Consider the following 21975-nt stretch of genomic DNA (forward strand, 5'->3'; position numbering starts at 1 on the left):
GTTTCTTTTATAAATGTAATTTAAATTAAATGATGTCTTCCAATGAATACCATCCAAAACAGTCACCATTGAGTCCCTTCATGTCACTTTTGAAACTGACTGCCCTAAGACCAACACGTTTCCAGCCAGTGCCCCACTTTGGACACCAAATAGTGTAAATAAAGCATATAAGTGCACTCCATTTACTTGTTTGCCAACAAAAACCTCATGTGGGACAAGCATTGGAAGTTCATTGAGCTCCAGTACATTGTGAGCAGTTATCCATTTAACTCCGGGAACGTTTGTTTGCCTCTCACCACATTAAAAACGTCACCTGTTTATAAGTTACTTTGAAGTCAGTCATATACAGTAAATGTATACTTTATATAGTTGTAGTGGCGGTGGGGCGTCTCTAAAATGTGATACACATTACATTTTCATTCAACAATGAATACTTCCTCCCTCTGATTTTGTTTTTTTTGTGGTGGAATCCACCTCAACATGCTCTAGAGCCTGACCGAGAAGGCAGCTCCCCACTGTTTCTCAGACATCTGCAGTACATTTCCTTTCTGTGTGACAGAGGAAAGAATTGAAATGAAAAAAAAAAATTGGCTTCCTCGCCCACTGTGGCCACATGGCAAGGGAGGAGAACAGTCGGTCAGGAGCCGACCGGCCACAGTCGGACATATTTGTGGTTGACTTCTCTTCACTTCAGTCTGAACCGCTCTTCGTCGCGGCCTGTTTCTGCCCGTTGTTTGTTCCTCCGAGTGACTATCTCATGCTCGCATCTAAAAACTGATCAAACCCAGAACAAACCCAAACATGCACTTTCTCCTCCGTTATTATATTCTCTGCTTTGGTCTCTCACTGACTATTTATACTGACTGGGTGATCACCCCCTTTGCCGGAATGGAAGGGGGGGGGGGAGGATGGAGCCACATCAGCACGGCGGTTTACCGCTGCACGCCAGAACCTGACCAGAATGAATGACTTCCATCCACTGCTTCCCTTTCACTGACACACGCACACACATTTACACTTACGCAGACAGTGAAATGAAGGGATAGCGGAGCACCCGCTCACCCCCCCTACATGATATAAATGTAAACAAGTAAAGAAATGCTTCACTCAGTGGTCACCCTGACTGACTTTTTAAGGCCATCACCTATTTCTTAATGCATCTCACTGCTCTTAAATAGGACTGCTATTCTCTCCTTCCTTTTAGCCTACTTTCTCCGGGCAGAAATAGAACCTGGACATTCACCAGTCCCTGCTGGGCTTCTAACGTAAAATCTATCCTCTACTGATATTCACGTTGCGTGTTGCGTGATTTTGCAATAAAACCAAAACAGCAGAAATCGCATGTTAATGATATTCACATTCAAGCCTCCTTGATTTAAATGCAGCAGTTTGTGGCATGTTTACAAATTTGCCTTTTGGCTCACTCAAAAAGGGGGCACAAAGGTGGACTTTATGAGAGGGTGGAATAAGTGTCAGCGCTGCATTGCACGGTCTGTTGTGTGAATGTTCTGTTTGGAGTGAATACATGCTATGCACGGTTTTGAGGCACAATAATGTCACAAAGATGGTTTCAGAAGTTACTGTGCCAAAGTGTTGGGCCAAATTGTGAATGAAAGGTCACTTAGAAGCTGAGATTGGGATTCACTTTCAACCCTTTTTGATGATTTTACCCTTATTAGTGTATGACTTCAACCATCAAAATTCATGCTGTATCAGTTATTATAATTAATGATAATTAACAAAATAACTCAAACTAAGACAAAAAAAATGTTTTCATTTATGAAATAAAATGAAAATTAGAGTTCTTTTAAAAAATAACAAAAAATAACTAGCAGGTGTTCAATTAAAGGCTCGGGGGCCAGATCTGGCCCACAACATAATGGCAAATGTGCATTGAATTCACGTTTCTTGGTAAAATACCAGAACACTTTTGGGGTTCATTTTATTTTGATATTGCAGTACGTCTCTACAGGAGATGGAAGGTCAAACAGTCATTTGAGAAGGGCTTACTTTACTTTTTTTATTGTTATCTTACACTCAACAAATAAGTAATTAAAAAAAAAAAGTCATTAAAAAAACAAACTCAAAATTAAAACAAAGCATCTTCTACTGAGTAAAAACTAATTAAAAATCAATTAAAAACTAAAAACTAACGTAAATGTGCACAAAACATGAAATAAGACACTTTATACTTAAGAAGGGAGATTTATCAAAGACGGTTAAATCAACGTTTTACAGGATACTTTCTCTTAGCACTTTTATTTGAAAACAATTTTCACTACTTCCATTTCACTACTCACAAAAAAAATCTTCTAAAGTTACTGTGCAAAAATTGTTGGGCCATCTCTGCAGAATTGTTAATGAAAGGCCATATTTGTGTTTATTTGTCAGTTAGCAGGGTAATTCCTGGTTTATTAAGGATTTATAAACAAACTGGCTGTGACAAAATTCTAAAGGGGTGGACGCTTCCATTAATTCTCACGCATTGAAAATCAATTCTTTAACCCAGATTCTCAAATTTGTTGTTGTTTCCTTGGACAATATGCCATCCTTCTACACATTTCTGCGTAAATCTATTTTTCGTATTTTGGTTAATTGTGATCTAAAAATGATTGTACAATATTGCGCGTGTGGTGCTTAACTTCAAAATGAAGATGATTTAAAAGACCATACTGTTAAGACTTATTTGTCTGCATTGATAGAGCGAGGGCCCAAGGTATTGCATCAGACCTGGTCATGGAAGCCGGCTGGTTGGTGTACATTGCTTTGTTAAATAAAGATGGGAGTTGCTGATATAGCTGTGTTCAGTCAGGTGGATCCACATTCCTACAATGGTTCTTGCTTTGCGTCATGCTTACACGCACGAGAAACCCTCAGGAGGTCTGAGAAACTAATTAACTTCCTTCTAATGAGATTTTTTTCCGATGGGTTATATTAGTGGTGATTTGATACCGCTTCTGAATGTGGTAATAAGTACTCCCGTTTTTCACACTTTCACATCCAAATAACCTTTTTAACTGGAATCAGTCGGTGCACGGGGAGAGAAGAAGCAAGCCCGGAATGGAGGGGAGTATTGAAAAAATCCCACTGTGGATACTTGACCTTTATCTTTTTTGAGTACCAAGCATTGCCATGGCAACCGTATTCTCTGCTGCCAGTTTAAGAGAGGATTCGTCTTTGCATGACCTCATCATCAGCCACATTTTTGAATTCATACATTGTTGATCATCGTCGCATTATTTCCAAAGGTCAATGCTGCCTCTCAGGAAAAACAATCACGTAATTTAAGCAAGAGCAAGTTGAACAAAGAGGAAGACAAACAGAAAGGACAATGTTTGTTTTTTAAGGGCTTTGCAGGACTTTGCTGAGAGTAGAGATGATAGTTCTGATAGGCTGCTGCACAAACATAGAGCTACTTGCGCTCTGTAATCTGGTACAGATGAGCACAGTTCATTACACAGCTCACTGCACTTGAATCGGGCGCAAAAAAAAATACTTATGCCATTCAAATATGCATGTTTAGCAGCCGGATTTCGAAATCTATCTCTTTTTGAACAGATTTCAATATGATGTTGTTATTACTGTGCAATAAGCATACAGCATGAGTTAGTGTTTGCCTCACAGCTCTTTTTTTGCAATTAACCAGTTCTATCTGAAATATTTTTTCTGGTAGGTGATGTGAGTCGATCTGTGTGGCGAACACAAAATGTAGACTGCGTCCGAGAGAGACTCTCCACCATCTGGCGTAGGATTTCCCCCCACGTAGGAGGCTGCTCGTATGCCCTCGCGAGTTCACATACATCATCTGGCCTAATTACCGAAGAGTACAGATGAATTTGGGAGGGTATTCTGATAAACACCGCGGCGACTGGATGTCTTGTTCCAGATACGCTGGCGCGTTCATCATTCATGGATGACAATAAGATGTCATCATTTTCATCCGTCTGAATGCCGTTCACTATATTTTCTTGCTTTAAGTCCTGAGGTATCAATCTTTATAAATATATCAAAGGTTTAGAAAAGGAATGTAACATATGGAATCTGATTTTATCCCGGATTCTCCCTGTCTGGAGACGGTTATCTAGATGGTTATTACTGGTATAAAGTTTTTGGGGGTTTTTTGTATGCTTTTACTGGTGCGGAAGTTTCTTTGACATGATTGATAAATTAATCAGAGTTTAAACAAGACCCGTGAATTAGTCCTGACTTTTGAATGTGCTTCTTTTGTGAGGGGACAATTCTATACTTTGTGAGAAAAGGATGAACGAGAAGAGACGTCAGTATTCCAGTCTTGTTGAATGTCTGAAGTGAAGAGTGGAGGGTGTTATTGCTTCAAAGATGGGGATCAACTGAATATTTTCTTTCATTTTCACTTTCTGCACGTTTAGTGGCTATATAAGTGAGAGAAGTGGGAATTTACCAAAATAACAAATTCATTCAAGGGAATATTCACCCGTATGGTGAAGTCAGAAAAGGCGCTGCTGGGTCCTTTTTGTGCTTTGGTGCGTCATTTCAGCACCGTCATGAAATGGACCCACTTTTTGTGGAGTGACCTTGAATTGAGGGCCTTTCCTGCCAAATGTCACTGTGCATGAGACTTCCGCATCTTTTCTCTTCCGCACTCAGGAGACTGTAGTAATGAATAACGCTTGGTTGATTGGTGCTGATGTGCGGATGGTGATGGGCGAACACCTGGCCCAAAGATGCTCACCGATTGCCCAAAGGCTGGATTTGTGTCTCTACTACATTACAATGATGACCAATTGAAAAAAAAAAGATTTATACCAACTGACTTTATTATTCACAGCATTTCCATATACTGATGAGACTTGGTGTTGAAGTGCCAATCACAAACAATACAATCATTGTAATATCGGGCTGTGACTTCTAGATTTTTTTTATTTTTTTTTGTATTTGATGCATCGCACACTCGTTGTGTTGCTTAGCAACCTGGTTAATTCTCCGAAGCATTCAAGGATGAGCACGTTATTCTGATTAACTCATTCACTGCCATTGACGTATATTGACGTCAAAAAGGACTTTCATTTGACGTGGGCTGACAGTGAATGAGTTAAATATCTTCTATTGGATATATTACAAATTGACGTTTGACTTATATGCGTACGGGAGAATATGTATCATATCTAAGTGAACATGAACGCACCGAAAGGAGTCATGAGCGTTATTGTATGAGACGGCGCGAGCTGTGCGTATGAGCAGGGGGGGTTAAATTAGGTGACTGGATGGAATCTGCTACGGTCAAACATACGGTGCACCTGCCCTGTAGTATATTATATGTTCTTTGAAACAGAATGTCTTTGCACACCTGACGAAGCAAAGCCATGCCGATGCTGAGAATAACTGGGACAACAGCATCATACTTAGGGAACCAGATTACCCACTTGGCTACGATCTTCGTTGTTAACCTAAGATGACGATTTGCATGGTGCTGCTGCAACTAATTTATTGCCGAGGCGCCAGCGCAGGAGTTTCGAGGTCAGGTTATACAAAATCAAGCTCGGAAAGATCACAGGCGGCCAGCTTTTTGAAAATGTTAGTCAGGCCTCTGTTTCATTTTTCGTGCAATCATGTTGCAATCCCCAGCTGTGTTTCAGAGGATAGCAGGAGCACTCCTAAGCACACAACATTTTACATATTGCATTGTAATGATTTTTGCAATACTCTTTTTTATTTTGGATTGCATAACAGTTGATCTTGATAAGTGTAGAGTTGCCTCTCGTATATGGATGTAATAATATAAAATATTGTATTACGAAAATTGATAATAATTAGAAAATCAGTTTGGATTTAACCATACCAGAGTGAATCATTTTGACGTTTATTACAATTTGTTGTTTTTTTTTTTATTTGTTTACTGACTGATTCTAGAAACGCATGTCACGTCAAAAGGTGTTCATGTCATTGTGGTATGAGAGCAATGCACACTATGGGAATTTCCTTCATTTGTGCAAAAGGGCGCTTGGGTTACAGAAACAGGCTTAAGATGCCTTCAAAGACTTTGCGGGTTCTCACACTACAAGGTTGTTACAACACCGCTCTTCATTTGTGGGGCTGATTGGAGCCGTCGGCTATATTTAACCTCACGCAGGAGCCTGCAGAGCCATCTCGTTGTGTGTCGTGACATTAAAAACGCAAATTGTCCAATTATCACAGGCCACTGCTAATGATGTTTGTGTCAATTAAGGAAGCACTTAATTACTGAAGTGCTATTTCTGCCCAGTGATTGGGGTTGTCTATCAATCATATTAATCCCAGTTTTTTTTTTTTGTCACTTTTCAAAATTGCTAAACAGTGTCTTGTAATCGCATTGAAAATTTCTTCTCCTGTTTGCAGGCGTCGCACTTGACATCCAGAAGGATTTCGAGATATCGGACAGCATAGTCGCCTTGTTGCAAACAGGTATGTGTCCTTCAGTCTAAAAAAAAAAAAAGAAAAGAAAAGAAAGGGTAGACTGTATTTTGCTTTTGTGGTGGCATCTGCAACTTCCACTGCCTCAAAAGTGCTAATTACAAAAAGAGTCAGGTGCAGAAAATGCTGCAGAAAACTAAACACATTTTATAATGTGTCATTGCTGTGTTTTGGGTCTGCTTAGGTTAAGGGGGGGAAAAAAATGTGGTTTGTGTTTTTCTGGAGCATGTGCACCATTCTCCATATGACCAGTCGGTGTGTCATCAGAACTGAGTGAGTTTTATGAAGGTCTTATTTTAAAGAAAATACTTACATAATGTCGATTTAATGGGGTGTTTTGGGAGCAGCATTGCCTCACTTAGCAGCAGCAGTAGGGCAAGAAAGGAAAACACGTTGGGAATTGGGAGTCAACGCAGGCTGCGTCCTGAATACTGACATGCATGCACCCTTAATGGGTATGCACCTCGGTTTAGGGCAGGGTTTCCTCCCATCACGACCCTAATGAATCCACCTTTTTAGGGAGATACCATGCAAAGCCCTCTTATTGGAGGACAGGAGCCAGTCTTGTCTCAGTGGGGCCTCCGAGTCATTTCAACACCATCACTTGGCTACACAAAGCTCCATTGAGGCCAAGCAGGCCTGCTTGCGTATTTAAAAGAATACAGCCCAGTGTTTCCTCCCCTTGCTTGATGTTCCTCGGCTAACTGAGGGTAACCTGAATGCTGTCTTAAAACAAAAATATCCCCAAGGAAAAAACACTTAAACCAAGTCAGTTGGGGGGTTTTTTTCCCAGTGAAAAAGCCATTTCATCACCTCCAAATCTAATTTTAACGCAATTCCATTTGAGACTGGCGGTTTTCTTCCCTTTTTTTTATTGCTCTGCCGCTTGACAACTGACATTTTTTCAAACCTTAGTCCAAGTGGAGAAAGTGTGAAAACCTCAACAACATCGACGCGCTATTTCAACAGCACATTTTGTACTACAAATTTGGATGAAATCTTGACAAGAAACAGGAAACTCAAGCAGATTTGGACTCTTAATTCTGTTTGAATTGGCCCACAATTGGGGTTATTGACACATCCACACTGATGTGCACTCACACACACACACGCAAGCTCACACACACGCACGCTTCACATTCTTCAGGAGTGAAGGGATGCCTGATTTGCCCCTCCACGATTCTGAAAGTCACCCAGCCGTCAAGGCTAAAAGTAATCGACCTGCGCGTGTTGCCCGGCCTGTCTCGGCCTGTTGTCGCTCAGACTCCGCGCTTTGCCCCTGATCCCTAGACGACCTTTTCTGACAACAGACTGAGGAATGCTGGATGTCCAGGCTGTGATCTGTGGGAGCTGATGGACACAGGCCGGGAGCCTAGGTGTGAACGCACGGTTCCAGGGTGATGTGTGTGTGCGTGTGTACAGACTGTACCTGTAATCTCATGTCCCTTGGGAGAACAATCTCAGTCTCTGTAAGCACCTGCAGTTCTGAGCTGCTCTGCCTTCTTTCCTTCCTCACTACCTCTGTCATGGCAGCTTCCGCCCACCTTGTGTTGGTGTTAGTCAGGCAGTAGGCGGTGTGTCTCTTTCTCTGCTGCCAGGTCACCCTCACACTTTTAAGAACCTGCTGAACTCCAGAAACCTGACTCAGATTTTTTTTTTTTTTTTTTTGTGGCAGAAAGAAAGAAACATTTCAGACGTTCATTTGAGAAATACACATTTTCGGAACAGTTTTGAGGCATGTAGTAGGAATCTTGGCACCTATTGCTTCCTATAGAGATTACTATTTTAAATCATGAAAGCTAATTGCTGAAGGAAGTGGCGTGTAGACAATGTACATGAGAACAATCAGGAAAAAAAGCAGGAGAGGGAAGTGTATTCGAGTTCAGCAATAGTATGAAGTAGATACATTTCGATTCCCTCTAAAACGAGTACAAGAGAAAGTGATTGTTGCCCACCAATCAACAAGTTTGCCTACCCCTGGCTTAGACTAAACTTATTGTCAAGAGATATGCAGCCATTTCTATTTTCCATATGTGTAAACAAATGTCAGCATGACCCCGAGGGGGGGGGGTGCGGCCTCAGCTCTCTAGTGAGACGGTATGGTGTGCATAGCTATCAGTTAAAAATGTGATGTTTAAGCCTGGAGCTCTCAAATCTATCCATCACAATGTTGGAGAGATGCTCTCACCTGAGCCCACCGGACTTGTCAGACAACAGCACAACCTCTTAGCTCTCCCGCTGCAAACGGTAGGTCCTCTCTAATGGCCCTCCGGCTGCCTGAGGTGAGTGACGCTCTCGCACAGCTGTGAACTGGACCAGTCCCGAGGGTGTGGAGGGCAGAAAAGGTTAATGGAAAAGGTTGTTCACCTGGATGATCTTACTTTGGTTTCCAGCCCAAACAGACAGAGACAATCGAGAGCTGTCTTTCTACGCAACGCCTGAGGTTTTGCAGTGAAGGGGGGCAAATCAGAAAGAAAGACTTAATAGGATTAATTTTACATCATAATGTAAGCTGGCGATGGATTCATCCTCAACTAGCGGAGCATGGGAGCAATATCGAGGTCAGCCATGCTTGATGTGAAGAGGCCGAATGAGGAGCCGCTGCTCAGGACGGCTCACATACTGTCGGTGCGCCGTTCTGTGTGTGGCTGCCCACCTTGTCTGTAACGCGATACCCAGACATGAACGCTCATTTACACACACACACACCAAATGACATGACAGCCCTCCGCTCATAACATGGTGTCAGTCTGTCATTGGGATGCTATGTGAGCTTTAAAGAATGAGGCCACAGGTGCTGCGGGAGACTCACGATTCGAGCTCGGCCAAAATATCAAGACGGAGGCACCGATTCGACACTGTTTTTAAGGATTGAGAGAAATGATAGGTTGTAGCTTAAAAAATAATCAGAGATAAAGGTATACTGTAAATATCGTGCGATGCAATTTTGCTACTTCGGCACGTAAAGGGTTAATTGAAAACACAACATATAATGACAAAAGATATTCACACGACTTTTTTTAAATAAGCCCTGCAGAGCCAAAGGCCGATTGACGACAAATTTGTGCGCCACACAGGTGGGGGAGAGTGCTTGGCAGATTACTGACAATTGTCTTTGAATCTGCAAAGTTGTTTAGAGTTACAGTGTTAATTTTATATTTGACTTTAAAGAAATCCCACCTGAAACATGAAACATAAAAGTGGCCGTTTGTGGTGTAGTAGTTATTAATTCACGCAGTTGAGAAATTAAATGAAATCGAGGAGCCTCGTTTTATTTTTGCAAAATATTTCTACCTCCTCCCGCCTCGCTCCTCTGTCATTCTGAATTGATCCCTACACACAAGACTGGATTTTTTTTAAGCACTATGCAGAAATGGGCATCATGCTCTGCTGTGTGTATGAAACCAAAATCAAGAAGTCCCAGGTTTGAATGTCAGTATATTATTCATAGGTGTGAATGTCCAGAGTGTACCCCGCCATTTGCCCAATTTCAGCTTGGCCACTCTTGAACCTAAGGAGGAGAAGTGGCCGCTATAAAGAATTATTGTATGACTGGAGTCTTTCTGTAACACGCACACAAAAAAAGGCTTTGTTTACTTAACCTAGAGGTTACTCTGTTGGTATTGTAGTTAATCAAAAAGGTTGCGTATAGCATCTCTGGTTTCTTTCTTTGCAGTGGGAAGTCGAGCTATCAGTGCTCGATCAGCTGTTTTGACCACTCGCAGCTGCTTCTATTTTGTCTCTTGCCCTCGTCACTATCCCATGGTACCGCTCTCCCTTCTCTCTCTATCAGCGGTTTGACAGCTGTTCTTGCCTTGTTGTCACGCCACTGGTACCTTAGAACATTTTGAGAGACGCAGGGATGAAGGCAAATGGAGCGGAGAAGAAAGATGCACCTGTGGCCAGTTCGTGCGCGGCAGAGGATTTTAATCGTCTGCATTATTTATTCGCATACCCCAATAATTGCGTTGCGGCGGCATTCAAAGTGCGGGGGACTGGAATAGAATGATGACCCGATGATTCACCGACATCACCCTGCATTGCATGTGTCTCTATATCTGGAATATTTTTATAGGCCATGTCTCGCAGGAGGGCAGCTGTTGGTCGTGATTGGAACGTTGTTTCCTTTCACTTTGTGTCGACAAACCAATAATGTTGGCCGGAGTCAATTGTGAATGAATACTGAATACTTAAGTATTCATTGCCATGCAACCCTGCAAAAAAATTATTTTTTTTTGGTAACCTTGAAAAGCAGTCTAGTCCTGAAGTGAATCTCACTTCCTTCGAGCAGATTTTTCTTTATACTTAGCACATGTGCCGCTAATAAGCAAAAGATGATGTTGCAGTGCACACCAGACATTTTTTTTCCCTCTTGCAGCGTGTAATTCTCCCCAGCTGCAGCCCTCACAACGAGCAGGTAGTCAGGATTTGAGCGCAGCCGTGACATGCACCAGCTATCAGCTGGAAGAGGAGGGAAGATTGGATACAATAAAAAAGGGTTTAAGTGGGAGTTTGGGTGCATGAGTCTGTAGCTTCTGTAGGAATTAACTGTTCAGAACCAGGCGAGAGCGAGCTGCAGAGGTATTTCCCAGGCTGCGTATGGCGTTCGACAGATTGGTAATCCAACACCAGTCAAGGGGGTTGACGGGGTAAATTTGTGGTAATCAGAAATTTGAGGAATGCAGGAATACATGGGGCGCCACATGACGGGGAATCCCGAAGGCAGAAGCCTGATATGTGTGAATGTCCAAATAGAAGTGTCACAGCCGCCACAGGCAGTGCCATTAATCATTAGTGGAAGAAACACACTTCCAGCTGTACAATTGACACAACACAGTGCACAGTGCACCCGTTTGTAAATATGATATAGCGTAGAGCAAGTAAACTGACGAGAATCACACATTGCTCAAAATCATTTGGAGTCACTTTATGCTATACTCAAAAAAGGCAGCGAGCAGCACTACGGCCACTTTTAGGAGGCCCCACACCCAAAATAAACAGCATTACGTTTACACACCCTTCAGTCAAACTACCACAGTAGCAGGAAACCCACTTGGCTATTTTGATTTCATTCAAAATACCAGACGATATAAAGTTGCCCGGTGTGCCTTATTTATACTGCCATCTGGAACTATCCACATACAAACAAGCATTCACACGCACATTCGCACCATGGACAATTTAGTGTCTTCAATGAAGTGATTGTTTGCTGCTGGTACAGTACAGGTCGTGTTCCTTAAATTGAACAAAAGTGTTTGCAGAATGCTGGCTTTGAATTTCTGCGATATTCAGCACATCCCTTTGTCGGCACAGTATTGATGGGGTGATAATCAGTGTTCTTTTCACGTCTTGTGTAAAAGTTAACAGCCTTGCATAGCGTCACCATGGTTACAAGCAAACGTCACCCAGAATAGCAAGGGTGGAATCTCACTTGTTTTATTGACTATGTGCAGTGAGGATGAATGGCGTATTAATTCAGATTTCAAATCTTGTTGTTTTTTTTTTTTGTTTTTTTACGATTCATCAAAGATGGGCGATTAAATGCTTGAGGAGGCCACAATTTTTCATCATTGCTACGTCCCCCCCCCACCAGTTCAAATAGCTCTCTTGCATATGAATTTTTTCAATAACGACACAAACTTACTGAACAACAAAGCAACATCAATGACAAGAACAATTTTTTTCTTTTTTTCACAAAAATAAACTCAGTAAAAATGTTTATAGTATTCAGGTACTGTCCTGCGTTAGTCATTGCAAATCAGCATAAATAATTGAGCCTACTGATGTTGCAACCCGGTGCAAGCACAACTAAGCCATCTAGTGGTGAATATTGATATTACAACTTAAAACTATACGGTGGACCCCCACTATTAGGGACCGGTCTAGCAAGCGAATATCTGCTTATAACTGATGCCCATTGGAATGCATTAGGTATGAAAACAATTTTAAACCCAAAATATTAATCAAAAAATGCCGATAAACCTACAATACTCAATTTCCATAAATAAGACATGGGGTAAATTAATCGCATAAATATTGTAAATTATCCACTTTCATCGCAGGGCGCCAGCTGCACAGCTGTGTTACACATTTTTAATTTTTTTTAAACAAACACTATAAGCGTTAGGGCAGAGTCACATCTCTCATTATAGAGACAGAACAAACATTGTGTACATCATTTTCTCTTCATACAAACAATTTCCGCTGCCACAAGATGACAACGTATGGACACCAAGACTGAAAAAAGTATTCATGGAAAAATTTGTGATGGAATAATGACAGACACAGAAAAAAGGGCTGTGAGCAAGACAATGTGGCTAAAAATGGGACTGATTGACAGCGTCTAGCCTGCAGACATGTACAGACTTGCATATTATTGCAAGTGTCCCTGTTTACACCTCACATTGTCTCTCTCTCTCTCTCTCTGGCCTAAACGGTCAAATTCCTTCAGCTGTCCGTCCTTGGTTTGACTGTCCCGACTGTCAGGTTCCACAGCTGAAAGATTCATGGTGCTTTCAATTACCGTGGGAGATACTCATCCCTTTTCTTGTGAAGTAGCTAAAATGCAAAGTTTTGCAGCCATGACCAGGGTTGTTATTGATTAGGATTTGTTTAAAGGGAAAGTCAACCCAAAAATATTCTTTACCTTGCGCCTACACTCGTCTAAACAATTTAAATTTAAATTTAATTTTATTTATTTATTTTTTTTGTGGATAATGAGATAAGCACCTGTTTTTAACCATCTCATTTTGTCACACACATCAACTGAAAATGACATCACAGTGGCTCGGGGTTCAAGGAATGACCACTCACGGCTCACCTCTTTTCTGAAACTGAGCCATGATTGGCCCTCATCTGAGTTGAGCAACTGTGATGTCATTTTCAGTTGACAGAAGGAACAAAATGGGTGGATATTGTTGCTTAATTCATATTCCACAAAAACAATATCAATCAGAATGCCATCGACTAGTGAAGGTAAATACATTTATTTTAAAGATTTGCTTGAGTTTGACTTCCCCTTTAAGGTTCAAGGCCGCACTAAATAATTGCCACTTAGGCCAATATAAGTAAGCTATTTTCTCCACTTTAGAACAGCCCGAATGATTTCCATGAAACTTCATGGTTATTAAAAAAAAAAAAAAAAGGAATGGGAAAAAAGTTTTTTTTCAGTTTTTTCTCAACAAGCTATCCGGCTACCTTTGATTTCAAAGAATTTTTTAAATGCAGATTATAATCGTTCAACCCTAGCGGAGGTCTGCGCCTTTCGAGTTACATGCAAAAATCGTAGGAAATCTCGTTTTGTTCAGTCCAGCTGTGGTAGTATTTTCCTTTCTACCAAATCAAATGCGTATTCGAAGCAGTTTCGCCAGCTGTGATAGAAACACAGCATAAAAGCAGCTGAGCAGAAACACTTAAATCTTTTGGACTTCAAAGGTCTGTTTAGGAAAGCGGCCTAATGCTGTCCCTTTGTGTTTGCTTGCCCCACTTTTTCAAACTAAATAGCTGCCATTTAGGGCAAGTACAAGCTCCTCGTGTTAAAATTCAAAGCAGTCGCGTTCCAAAATTTTGAGCATAACACAACCAGGTTTAGCTTCACAGGTGCTGCTTTCAGGTGAGTTTCGTGTTTCACAGGCAAATGTGTTTGCAGACGACTTGTTGAATAAACAGAACACGCCCTAACACACTCATATAAACAGAATTGTGTCTGTATTTCCTGCTGATGTTCTTTTCACCGTGACTTGTATTCATAGGGGTGAGTCACCTCATGAGGTTTTGTTGAGCCGCTGACCATTCAAAGCAAGAACTGCATTTTCTGTATGGAAACGGTATTGTGACATCATGACCTCTAGCAGTCATTTAGTCTGGTATGGGAAGTTCCACAATGGTTGTAACTGATGCTCGTGTCGGTGACAAGCATGCATGTTATTTGGAATTTGAGGTGCATTGTCAGAACAGGTGTGACACTCACCTTTGTTTGTCTCACTTGGTTTATCATGTGTCACCGAGTACAGGGGACTTTTTTTTTTTTTTCTCTCAAGCTGCACATGAAAAATGAGGCTTAATCCTTTATAGGCTGCACATTACATTTTATTTGAAGACTCAGTTTATTTAAATGAGGATTTATTTATTTATTTATTTATTCATTCATTTTTATGGTATACTGTTCTATATGTTATTTATTTCTTTATTTCTTTATTTCTTTATTTCTTTATTTCTTTATTTCTTTATTTCTTTATTTCTTTATTTCTTTATTCATTCATTTATTATGTAGGCATATTGCTGTATGATATATTATTTATTTATGTATTATTTATTTATTTATTTCTTTCTTATGAAGGGATACTGCCGTTTAATATGCATTTATATACTGTAATTTGAATTTAGCATTACTTCTCTAACATATGCCTCAAAGTGTAAATTTCACTTTTGCTTGCATACAGAGTCAGTCGAGTGTAGATTTGTCAACAAAAACAAGGGCATTTAACCCAACATGATATTAGCAAAATTGTTTTGCTTTCTTCTGGCCTGCAGCATCCACACAACTGTTTGAGTTGTCCGACCACGTTTGCACTGCACATTTACTATTTTGACTTTAGATTGCTGATCTTTTGGGACTTATCTCTGAAAGCTTTGTTACGATCAAACAAACAAGTGGATGTGTCCCGTTAGATTGAGTAAACACTCAGGCAACGGTGGCCGATGTGGAATGTGGCTTGTGCAGACGGGCAGCATTTTATGCATGGAGCCAGCTTTGAAGGGTTGCTCATTGTACGTTGTACTGCACATTTCCACTGAGAGAATATGGCCTCGCTTGCGCATGGATTTATCCTATCGTAAAATCCTCCAAACTTTCCACATAAATGCGTGAATGGACGCATAAAGTGGCCAATTGCAAAATGCTTTAAAACAATTGTGAATATTATTTAGATATGCACATTTTATCAACATTCAGCTGTTAAAACTGCTCAGTCTGATCATTTTTAAAAATGTGTCTGATATATTTTCACTGTAGGAAAATAGGAACATATTTTCTAGATCTTTTTTGGGCATATAGTACTAAAATGACAGGATTAGACATTGCCTCGCCGCAAGTACAGAAAAATGATTTTATTTCAGAGTAGTAACCCCACTGTGACAGTGAGCAGTCTTTTCCGATTCCTCCCTCAAAACGCACACATTACAGGCTTTGTGCTTTGAAATCAGTGTCCAAAACGACAAAAAAGGTTAACACTGAATAACTGTCAGCACCATGGCATGTTTCCGCATCTGCTCCAACGTGCAGACATTGCAACGAGGCGATAATGAGCCGTTAGAAATATTTTAGCAAATCATCTCATCAAAAAATCACAATGTCACAGGAAATAACGACACAAAGCCTGATATGAGGCCTTGTTTATGGTTGCAAATGAAAAAGAATTGACAAGCTGCTAAACTGGGACTTATACTCTCTGGCCCCGTGTCTATTAAAACCTCGCATGGAACAGCTGGCGTGTGTCGTATGTGTCAAATGGTAAAACTGGATGGTGTCAGCATTACACAATCACCCTACACCACTTATGCATCCAGTACATTTTCATGAGAGCAGGAAAATGGACGACACAACATCGGGCATGCACTGTCCATTAAAAATTTTCATTCTGTCTGCTTCTTTCCAATTTTTTTTTTAAATCGGTTTTATTAGGGCTGCACAAAACATGCTATATAAAATATGGATTTTAACGATAGTGATGTAGATATTATTCTGATATTTTAACTAAATAATAATTATTTTATTATGAAAGAAGATACATTCTTTTCATGCGGCAGATGAATGCCGTTCATCTGTTCAAGTAATTTCATTTGGGAAATGTTTTTAGTAAGGTCAAATAGCTCGCAACTGCAGTTTTTTGTTAGAGGTTATCAAAGGACATGTATTTATTTTTATGCCATATCACATGTTGACATAATCCGATTCCTGTCCTTATCCTGTTGAGTCTCGGTGAAACCGGGATGCGTGTATCTTATATAACGCGCCCCCCCCCCCCTCCTCTTTTGCCTGGCCCCCCTCCACCATTGCTCCTCTACATCTTTTTGCTGACAATGTGTCAAAACAACGGCGTTCCTCCTTTGCTCTCCCACTGCTGTCAAGGGCAAACATCTCTGCCCTTTCCACGCCACAAAGACTCACAAGTCAGCGTGAGTGGATTCAAAATGCGAAATCTGCAAGATTTATTTGTGTCGCTCTGGTCCTGCCCATAAATATTGACTGAAATCCCAGAGAGGGAGGCCTGATTGCAGCGGAGCAATCAGTAAACACGTTTTAAGGCTCTAATGTGACTTGCACGGGGACGTACGGAATGTGCAGTCGTAAGAAGTGTGAGGAATTATTTATGTCCAGTGGGAAATAATCTGCAATGGCACAGACGCTCATCTTTCTCAGAAATCTTTTTTGTCGTGCGTCATTGTCATTTCTTGCTCCCTTTACAGTGTTCATCTGCAGCTTCATGGTGGCAGCTCCCATCTTCGGTTACCTGGGCGACCGCTTTAACAGAAAGGCCATCCTGAGCTGCGGCATTTTCTTTTGGTCCACCGTTACACTGTTGAGCTCCTTCATCAGCAAAGAGGTACGTCGGAGCGAGACGGCGGAACAATGGCAGCGCATGTGAGTCCGTATCGCAGACAAGCTCATTATCGTGGATATGCTTTTGTTGAAACCAGGGAAATGAAATGGCACGCCTGCTGGAGCTGCGTTAGCATTTTTTTTTTTTTTTTTTTTAATCTTTGCCCACCATCCAATTAACGGAAACCGATTCCAAGTCTCGGTTACGACGCTTTAGAAGATCAGACTGCAGTTTGGCTACCCCTTGACAGTTTTGTTTTGATATCTCGAAGAGCCTTTGTGTGCATTCAACAATAATATTACTCTCAGGGGCAATTACATGGTGGGATTAACTTCCACAGCAAAAGGCTTCGTGTGTGCACAAAGACGCCGCAAAGTCTTCGATAAGAGAGCTTGAGAAAGTACAGACCTCCAATGAAGTTTAAACATACTAGAGGTGAATTCAATAAGGGATCAATGACCATATCAGATTGGAATCTTTAATAGGATAAGGAAACATTTTGAGTAGCATCAGTACAAATTCACTTCACATGCCTCACTAAAAAAAAAATAAATAATGAAACAGTTCATAATATTATCAGTTTTATTTTTAAACTCACAATAGTTTTAATTAATAAAATATATACTATACATCATAATGTCTGAAATGAGCAAAATATTTTTTTTCCCTTTTTTTGCAAAATCACATTTTGGTTGTATACGGAACTGACACCTCTCAAAAGCCTAAAAAGTTCCATACAAAAGTCGTCAAAATGCCACAGAGACAAAGCCAGGATCTTCATTATGAAGAACGGGTTTCATACGTGGTATGTTTTATTACTAATTTCCCTAACTTGTCGGTTTAATGTTAGTGTAACATGATGGAAACAATTATCATCTTGACATATGTCAACTGCAAGGTTTTTTTCTTTCATCTCTGCGGCCCGCTGCCCGTAGCAAAGTGGCCCCCAGACCAGTACCGGACCACGACCCTGTGGTTGGGGACCACTGTTGAACTGTACATACCATTAGCATCTAACTATCATTTTAATGTGAAATATTCCATAGTATTTATTTCTGGCTGGAAATGGGCAACAGTCTTCAAATAAAAAGTCATAAAAAATCCAGACAGGTATGACAGAAATTAGATGGAAGGTCATCAAGCACCCAAACAAACAAACCCACAATGATGAAGACATTACCTCCGCGTCCAAGGTAATGAAAAAGGCGAACACGCTGCCATTATGACGCGACTTGACTGGCAGCCACACGCAGCCTGAAAAGCTAAACCACTCAATTTCTCGGCACACATGGCAGTATTGCAAAGCGGCGTCATCGGGTCGACCGCTTTCTTGTCTTTTGTGAGTGTGAGTGGTCCAGTTCCCCGCAGAGTCTCTTCAGCTGTGGAACAAATGACAGCACAGACATTGAGCTGTGTGTGTTTGTGCGTGCCGATGGTCTCAGGAGGGTGTCCACCACTCCGAGACAAGATGGCAGTCATTTATTTGCCTGAGCGGGAAATGCAGTCAGGCGGCTTCAGGCTGGGTTGAACTCAAGTGGTCCTTCCCGTCCTGTGAAATGCTGCAGTTGAATTGAGGAATCAGTCACTCTCTTTAAGGCTCCATCTTCAAGAACATTTTCGAGAGTGCCTTTCCAATAGAACAATAGGAAGTTAAATTCATAATGTAAGTGGATATATGTGCTTTTTATTTCATAAACTCTGACTGCGGATGGTATGATAAACAATGCTGTCTCAGTTACAGAGAAAGCAAATACACCCTTGGTCGCGCCAATGAAAAAATGTCCGGCTACGCCGGGGTTGATCTCATTCAACTTCTTGGTCTAAAATGTGAAAATCTTAACATTCAGTGTTCTCCTTCTCTGCAGTACTACTGGCTGTTTGTGCTCTCGCGAGGACTGGTGGGCATTGGGGAGTCCAGCTACTCATCCATTTCCCCCACCATCATCGGAGACTTGTTCACTAATAACAAGCGCACCATGATGCTTTCTTTCTTCTACCTGGCCATCCCTTTGGGAAGGTAAGCGGCCGAACGTTTTGGTCTTCTGGTGTTGTATCGAGTATGATCAATTCGGACATATAAAGGACAGACATGATTTTACAGCAGTGTTACCTTGTTACAGCTGCACTAACATCTCCCACACAAGAATGCAGAACTTTAAATACGTGGTGCAGGGGTGTGGGAATTGGAAGCATTTTAAGCTCAAAACTGCAGCTTTTTTTACTTTGTTCAATAAAGAAAAAGGACCACAGGGAGAGAGTAAACAAAGCCGAGTGCTAAAAGATGAATGGAGCGCAGAAAAACTCCTTTGAGGTTTTACATTATGAACAGTACATTGAAGCAGCATGCAGAGCTCATGCATGAAGAATCCGGCAGTGGGATCAAGAACATGCTGATAGACTGAGAACCGTACTCAGTGGCATTTCAATGAAATCGCATCATTATAATATGTAATAACAACATAGCGGTTGAATCGTTCCATAATCCTCAAATGGTAAAACAGGCTTGCGGGAGCTTCATTATGTGATTGCTCGTCATGTTTTTAGGTTGTAAATAGGCGAGGAAAAAATCAAAGTGACCTGTGACCTCTTTGGTATGAGTTGCCAAAATGCTGCTAAACTGCCCGGCAACAAGCACAATAGAAACTGAAAGAATGAAAAGTGTGGTCAAACATCCCGTACGGTTAATATTGACGTTGTTGGGAATATTTCAAGGAAATGACTTCAAGAATTGGACCCAATTCACCCAAGGGATTTTTTTTTTAAATTTCACTTTTTTTTTCATGTGGACCCTCTCAGATTAAGTCTAGTTAACACTAATGAACTGATTTATGGTTGTTGTACATTCCAAACTTCCTCTGGATGCAAACTGATAAAGCTGGGCCTTTGTCCTTCGTGAGTTTGCATTTTTTTTTGTCATTAACAACTGATTTGTATTCATCACAATACTCTCATCACAGCTACTTTAGCGGACCTTGTATGTTTTCCTTAAAAAAAGTATTTCCGACTCTCAACACACCCCGTGTCGGTTAAACATCCAAACACCCGATTGCTTTCACAAATAGACTAATTAGCCAATCAACCCAGTTGCAACTACTGTATTCATCAACATCAAGTGTGTAGACATTTCAACTCTGTAATCAGTCGGCAAACAGGATGGAAAACAAACACAGCGCAAACTCAGGACGATGAGTCACGGACTTTATATATCAATGCCATCCATGTGTCAGAGGCGTGTCGCTAATCGGCAGTTGTGTTGTTTTCCTGCAGCGGATTGGGTTACATCCTGGGCACCAGCGCCAAGGTGGCTGCAGGAGACTGGCACTGGGCACTGAGGGTAAGGGCTTCAACTGCTACATTATACACACAAACAAACTCACACACGGACAGATTTAGAGACCCTCCTGCGGGGTTGTGGTCGGTCCGTCATGGATCCGGGTTCAGAGGGGTCAGAAGCACAGGGGGGGCACACGAGGCTGGACATTGCAAGGAAGTGACAGTGCAAAGAGAGCTCGAGGCGAAACAAGTCACACACACATTGACACAGCCTCCAGCATCCTTCGGAAAACTTTGCAAAAATGATGATGATTGAGAGCAACGTTGGTTACATACTGCAATTTGAAATGGCATGCGCGTGACTGGGTAATTTTTCTTTAAAAAAATATTGAGGAGAGTATTTTGTTCTGGAAAAAAATGTAAATTAATGTCATTAATTTTCTCTTCCTCACCTTAATTAAAAATTTAATTCTGATCATTCAATATGAACCCCTCCACATGCTTTAAACAGATTTAAACCTATGAAAATACAAAGCATTATCAATAAATATTCTTTAAAGTATTTTTTAGCCACTTCTCACTCTCAGGCTGTCCAGAAATGTGAGATTATCATATTCCATCACATACAAACAAAATAATCACGATCTATTTAAACATCAACATGTTCACCCAAAACATAATTTTGTCTTCATGCAATATACAAACAATTTGAAACACAATCAAGCAATGGTCCTCAATCACAGGGGCGTGGGCCACTTTGGACTGGGCTGGATTGGGCCGTATGGATGGAAAAAAAAATATATAGTAGTTGACGCATGTCAAGATGCAAATTTTCTCGGTCGCATTAGCTAGCTAGCACATGCCAGCGAAATCAATAAAGATATCACGTACGAAGCCCTCTTGTCCCATAGAGCGCCAAGCACCGAATCCAAAACAATTGTTAAAACATGACTCCTCTAATGAAGCAACTGACATTTAAAGGCAGAAAATAAACATTCCTTCGGCGGGTCACAGAGGATTTCTTTGAATTCCTGGACATGGCAGGTAGTTCGCTCGGTTCGGGGAAACAGGAAGTCAATTCCTACTGGTCCTAGCGGAACATAACAATGTGTAGGGCAGTTTGTTCCACAGTGGCCACAGTGACATTCTAACCGAACAATCCAAACGCCAATTAGTCATTGTAGCGGCATGTAGGAGGAAAACAATTATGAAGGCATGAAACGTGTTTTCACCAGCGGTATCCTGCTGTCAGGAAAAATGACTCGACAGAGCTTCCGCTTGTTTTCGCCCGAAGTGTTCCTGCGACCTTGTTTGGCCAAAAGGTGGTCGGCAAAAAGGCGAGCCAGGGAATTGTGGTGGAGGGGGAGGGCAGTCTCTCCTATGTGGGATCGCAAACCATCCATACGTACAGGAAGTGTCTAATAGGCCCTGTGGGAGTCAAGGGGTTAAAGGTCATGGTGTGCCTTGCTGAATAATTATGAAGGGAATTTTGGAAAACAAAAGTAAATGTTTTAGGAATCAAAAGGGTGTCAATCAAAATGGAGCTGCAAAGAAATTAAATATGAAATTGATTAAATCCTCGCAATAAAGGACGCCTCCCTCTGAGAACACATTATGAAATTACCTTATTAATATTCATGTTGCAGAGAAGATTGCCGAAGAAGGAAGTGAT

The 21975-nt window shown here is 41.1% G+C and overlaps 1 protein-coding gene across 1 annotated transcript in view; it reads left to right on the top strand.

The window, feature by feature from the left end:
- The window catches only part of spns2 (SPNS lysolipid transporter 2, sphingosine-1-phosphate), a 53004-nt gene that overhangs the window by 12177 nt on the left and 18852 nt on the right, over positions 1–21975 (top strand). The window contains exons 2-5 of the mRNA XM_088280058.1: positions 6355–6420; positions 16897–17033; positions 18896–19047; positions 20298–20364. Coding sequence (XP_088136184.1) covers positions 6355–6420; positions 16897–17033; positions 18896–19047; positions 20298–20364 — 422 coding nt within the window. The remainder of the gene's footprint in view (positions 1–6354; positions 6421–16896; positions 17034–18895; positions 19048–20297; positions 20365–21975) is intronic.

Source organism: Idiotropiscis lumnitzeri, chromosome 17 (assembly GCF_059441095.1).
Source record: "Idiotropiscis lumnitzeri isolate Australia: NSW breed Sydney's pygmy pipehorse chromosome 17, RoL_Ilum_1.0, whole genome shotgun sequence".
NCBI classification, from domain to species: Eukaryota; Metazoa; Chordata; class Actinopteri; order Syngnathiformes; family Syngnathidae; genus Idiotropiscis; species Idiotropiscis lumnitzeri.